Source organism: Myodes glareolus, chromosome 12 (genome assembly GCF_982192425.1).
Source record: "Myodes glareolus chromosome 12, mMyoGla1.1, whole genome shotgun sequence".
In the NCBI taxonomy this organism is placed as follows: Eukaryota; Metazoa; Chordata; class Mammalia; order Rodentia; family Cricetidae; genus Myodes; species Myodes glareolus.
The window spans coordinates 68,575,255-68,581,254 of NC_142037.1; the positions used below are offsets into that span (position 1 = coordinate 68,575,255).

At 35.9% G+C, this 6,000-nt stretch overlaps 1 protein-coding gene across 1 annotated transcript in view; it reads left to right on the plus strand.

Annotated features, from left to right (window-relative positions):
• Positions 1-5,333, plus strand: part of LOC146892162 (uncharacterized) — a 33,104-nt gene extending 27,771 nt beyond the window's left edge. The window contains exon 2 of the mRNA XM_085698087.2: positions 5,196-5,333. Coding sequence (XP_085554213.2) covers positions 5,196-5,333 — 138 coding nt within the window. The remainder of the gene's footprint in view (positions 1-5,195) is intronic.
• The last annotated feature ends 667 nt before the right edge of the window (positions 5,334-6,000 follow it).

Below are 6,000 nucleotides of genomic sequence, written 5' to 3' on the forward strand. Positions count from 1 at the left end.
TTCAGCCTACAGGCCCATAATATCCAGCAGACATTTCCATGAAACAGGAAATTTCAAAGGCAGTTCAGTCACTTTCTTCTGTATCCTGCAGAATGTCTCTCAAATTCTTTATGAAACAGGAACCCCAAAGGATCATCTCACCTTTAGACAAGTTGAGCAGTCCTCTCTCTGTGGGTTCTTTGTGTCCAGTTTATGCAACAGTCTAGGCAAGAGCAATTTCTTGCCCAAATGACTATCAAACTCCATAAGGAGCCTCTTCAATGCCCATCTTCCTCTTGAAGTAGACTGGTGCTGCCAGGAGCAGATGTGTCTCATTGTCATGAAAAGCCCTAAGTTATTAAAACATTTAAATGCCATATTCTGTAGTCTTTGAAAGATATGAAGAATGCCGATCTAACTGAACTATATCTCTATATATCTAGAAAATCTAACTAACATGACTACAAGCTTGACTATTATCAATGATTATCCATTAACAACCTATATTTCCTAATTATACATTACATTTTTAAATGAACTACACAATCACAGTACCTTAATCATGAGCAGAAACACATATACATATAACAAAATTGACCTTAAAATCTATACCAATGCAAATTATTCATATCTATATCAAGCAATCATTTGGAAAAAGTGGGAAATAAAACATACTGGGCCTTGAGAACTTTCCTTTTGCTACCGGAAAGTGAGCCCAGGACCTTGTACATTACCAGGCATATACACTATCACTGAGCTATGTCTTTATCCCTTTAACCTTTTCCTATCTTGTGATCGTATCCTTCCAAGTTTCCAAACTGGCTTTGAACTAGCTCTGTAGGTCAGGTAGGCCTTGAATGATTTTACTGCTTCATCCTCCCTAGTATCTACAATTGCAGATCTGGCCAACAATTCTTATTTGTAGTTAATATATTTTAAAATACTTTTAAATACAGTGGCTGTGTGGTCTATTTTGTGAGAATTACAGACAAGAATAGAACACTGTCACTTTAACATAAGTGTCTTAGTTACTACTGCTGTGACAAAGCACCATTTCCAAAGCAATTTATAAAAGAAAGCATTTAACTGGGATGTTGCTTACAGTTTGAGAGGGTGAACCCATGACCATCATGGCAGGGGGCATGGTGCTAGAGCTGAAGCTGAGAGAGCTTTCATGTTGAGACAATAACCACAAGGTGGTAGGAGGGGGAGAGGAGAAGAGAGAGGAGAGATGAGTCAGTATTGGCAAGATAAGTATGAGGCTCCCAGGAAATGTACCTGGGTATATCCTGAATGTTCACACTATTCCTGTCACACACAGTTTCTGGTTTCTCTTCATCAGGTGCTACCTCTACAAGTCTCTTGGATTGGAGTTCTGGCTTTTGTTCACATTTTCCCTGTCTTGTCTCATTTCTATGTGCCTGTATCATGAATGGCACAGCACAGTCTATTATCTCTAGTTTTTGAGACCAACTTACCCAACTTTAACATTTCTCCTTACCTAGTTACATCTCATTTATTTCTTGGTTTTCTTGGAAAATATTAAATTCAGTTTCAGAAATTTATATACACTTTTTCATAAGGCAATTTAGATCTCCTTCAAGAACATGTAGTTGATATATTTGAGGATTTTCAATAGATTGGGGAATCATCCTGAGAAAATAGACATCAAAAATAGAAAGTTAGGGAGGCTTGAGAGAAAATAACCATGTACAAATAAGTCTAGTATGTTCTTAATAACTCTTTCTCCCAATAATGAGACATTCAAGTTTAAAAAAAAATTTTACTCTAAAAATGATTTTTTAAAATTTATATGTATCTCAGTGTGTTCATGTACATGTATGGGTGCCTCCAGAGCATAGAAGAAGTTGTCAAATTCCTTGTAGCCAGAGTTCCAGGCATTTGTGAGCCACCTGATGCTGGCAACTGCCTGCTAGATCTCTGGAAGAACAGCAAAGGCTCTTAACTACTGAGAAATTTCTTCAGCCCAAAGCTCGTTTGTTTGTTTTAAAATACTCACTTAAATATTTTAAAAATTCATGACAAAGCCAGTTCAATAAAAGTGAACATTTGAAGTAAGGCTTCTGAGGAATGAAAGGGAACTTTTAGTCACCTGACCTCCCTTTGGGCTATGACGGGCTGGGAATAGGTGATATTCTTTTGTAGCTTCTGGTTTGGTGTTTATGAGAGGTCAGGAATATGACTTAGAGGGCAGAGCAACTGGAAGAGTGAATAGGTACTGAAGGCACAGATGATGGTGGTTTCTTTCCGGTTCTTATCCAAAAGGTGCTAAATGTTTCATTTGGAACTCAAATGGAGACCAGAGATCTGGCCTCTGTGATGGGATCTTTAGGGGACCGGATCTCAGCATTTGAAGAGGTTAAGCACAGACTATGCTCTAGAGAAGAGAGGAAAAGATTGGTGGGGAAATTGAAAGAGGTAAACAATAGTGCCATGGAAAGCTGGAGAGATTGCATCAGCCTCTTGTGTGTGGTTAGATGGTATAATCTAACCACAGCAGAAAGGCAGAATCAGAGGATTTTTCTTTAGTGCCTCTGTTGGGAATTTTTATCAAAGTGTTTATTTCTTCACTGTGATCCCAACCTGCCTTTGAATAGGGGTGACTGTAGACTATTGAAGGCTGCCCAAGGCATGGTGAGTTCACATCATTCCTTTTCTTGTACAACTTGAGAGTTTTCTCCTGTCACTTGGAGTTCATGAAATGTTCACATTGCACTGTCATGAACTTGAAAACATCTGCAGATACCATTTTCTTTTAAAAAATTCTGTTTTTATCCTCATCGTGCCTTTTTTGTAAGGAGACATTTTTTTTTTAAACGAGTATCCAGTCTGTTGTATAGCTCTTTAACATGTGATTCCCAGACCTCAGAATCTCAAGGGCTGGGATTACAGTTATGTTCCACCATATAGAGACTAATTTCTTCTCCCACTCCTAAGCCTAGCTCTTAACACATGCTGAGCCTGTCCTCTATCATAGAACTGCAATTTCAACTAGAATTTAACTTCTGAATTCTCAGAATAATTTCTTTGGGTGTACATTTGATTCAGCTTTTTTTTTTTTTTTTTACATTATCCCAAAGTTATTTTTTTCTATATGAAACCGTGTTTGAATGTGGTTTATAATACATTTCTATAGACATAGCTTGTGTTAACCCTGCTATTATCAAATATATGACATAACTAGGAAGGCCTTCCTTTGCGTATCATTCTGTTAACATCACTTTTAGGAAGGTAATTGAATGTTTTGACAATATGCATGGGAGAGGTAACTACTCAGTTCATAAATTATATGAATCAGTTCTCATAATTTTAAAGTGAATTCAGTCTTTGAGGTGAGACTGATAATTAAATGAAGTAAAAAGTGATGATTTAGTGAATAAAATGTTGAATATAATAATCTCTGCTCTTGACAAATTTAGTGAGAAATTTCTTAGTATTCTCATCACAATTCATGACTCCAGAAAACTGAGTTCACTTGGACTCGGGCCATTCTCTATTTTGTGTTTCCAGTTTTTGTAAATTGGAGCGCATATTGAATTTCAGAGTTCCCAAGCCAAAAATATATTAAAACCCACATATGCTCTTTTCTAGTGGAAAGACGAAATGATCTCCAGTGGAGAGGGACTCCCTCTTCTGTGAGTTTGTCCGCAAAACGGGTTATTTATGTGAGTTCAGAATCACTGCCAAAAAGGTGGTCATGGTATATCCTGTCAATAATTTTGTTCTTTTGTTAAGATTATTTTATGTTTAATGGAATATAAATCTTGTTTATTGCCTTTAAATATTCATATGGATTCTTACATTAACATTTTCATGTTTTTGTTGGCGTAATTTATAGATTAGAGTCTATATTGCTTCTATAATTTATGAGCAAACCAACTACCTTCATAAATATAAAATGGAGTTGGTCAGACCCCTAGAATGGAGATACCTAAGTCAAGTTGTTTTAGATGTGGATAATAATTGCTAGCAGTTGAGAACAGTATTCTTTTAAAGTCAGACAGATACCTCTAGTGATCCAATTTGGGTGATCCAGTCACATTACTAAGCAGTTTGTTCTGTACTATGGTAGGGCAACTAAGTTTTGTGTATATTTGTGTGCTGAATATCTGTGCCTACTCACATTCTTTATTATTTTCACAAGTTTGTTAGCTTATGACAAGTTTATAAGCAAAATGTTCAAAATCAGGTGTTACAGAGGATGCTTGCAGGCTAATGTGGAGAAAATGAAGTCCAGTTTGGAACGACTTTCTTATGAATGTGTTATTGTCAAGAAGGAAGCAGTTTATTGTGGTAAATCAGAGGAAGAATTGGAAACAACCATCTCACTTTTTGGTGGACATTAATGCTGTTGTATATTTTAAATATTCAGTAGAAAAATTGAAAAGGAAGAAATGGTTCATATTAAATTCTTTTTTACTTGATTGGGAATGGAGAGTGTGTTTGAAAATAATGAATTTTACTGGGCATTGTATAAACAGTTTTAAAAAGAAATGTCAAGACATTTAAAACCAGGTCAGGTTTTGAAAAAGGCGATTTCTAGTAATAAAGTTTATATTGCTAATTTACATTCTTTATGTTCTAGTGTTGATCACAAGACAGTGTCATAGGATTTGTAAGTTCTGCAACATCTACATTTACTATTGTGAATGCCTCTATAGAATTAGTCTTAGGAACTGTAACTGGATTTGAGAGTCATTCTAATTTGCTGGAGTGCAGATTTTATTTCCATCGAGTAAGTTGAGGTCTAACCTTTGGTGCCAGATTTCTGCAGTTTCCTGGCTGAGACAGAAAATGTGGTTGGCAGTGCAATAAGGTGGCTCAGGTAGCCAGGAACTGAGATTATGTTTACCATTTTCATAAACCCTCATGGAATACATATAGGCTCTAGTCACCCTTTCTTCTACTCCACACTATTGCTTTCAGCAGGAAGGAAGTATCATTTTCATCTCTTGGTACAACAAAAGCTCTGAGAATCTAGTTACAATTTCCCTTAGCAAATGGAGTCCCAGAGTGGCTGCATGAAGCTAAAATGTACATGTATTCACTTCTTGATTTTTTTTTTTTGACAAAATCCGCTCTTTAAATTATTCCATTGCTTTACAGAGGAAGTATTAATTACATGACTGTAAGCATAGATCAAATTGGGATGTAATTACAGGGCTTATTTTGTCTCTGTTGTCCAACAGAATTAGCCAGGAAGCATTCATGATGCCAGCAGTAGAAGGTGTGTTAAAGCCTATTATGTCTTTGGTTCTTTAAAGAACTCAAGCATGGATCAAGTGAAGTTTTTGCTGCCCAGTTGTCTGGGAAAACAAGAAAGCAAGTATTAACAAGTTAAATTTTTGCAAGTTTATGGTTGTACATTGATATGACATATTATATGTAACAGTAAAAATGTATTAGTTTATACCATCATTGTTAATGTTTGAGTCTCTCCTTTTTGTAGATGTGTGAGTGTATTCCTGATTATACATTTGGCTATCATGTTAATAATAGATAGCTAAAGTGATAAATAGGTGTTTGTGTATATAGTTTTATTTCTATTTAATAGAACTTCCATTTAAAATTGTTCTTCTTAAATGTATGATTTCATACCAAAATTTATAATAAAATCACCTATTTCACTTCTATTGATTTACTTCATTATTTCTTGTATTGTGATTTTCTTTACTATTCTTAGAAAGTTCGGTATTTTCTTTTACTTGGTAATTTTCTTACAAGTTCTCACCTAATGACCGTGTTTACTTTCAGCTCTGAAGCTCCCTCGTAACAAAAAGATTTTAAATTTTCCTGCCATCTTCTGTCGTTAGGGGTGTGACACCTGTGAATCCTTTCTATAATTACGGTGTTGTCTGTTTGCTCTCCCACCTGAAGAGCATCAGTAGTGCTGCCATCACTGCTGAGCAGCCTGTCTTCAGTTTTACTCTTCCCTGAAGTTTCTGCATTGCTTGGCTTATTCCACCTTTAGTCCATGTCACACGACACACTGAAAGCACA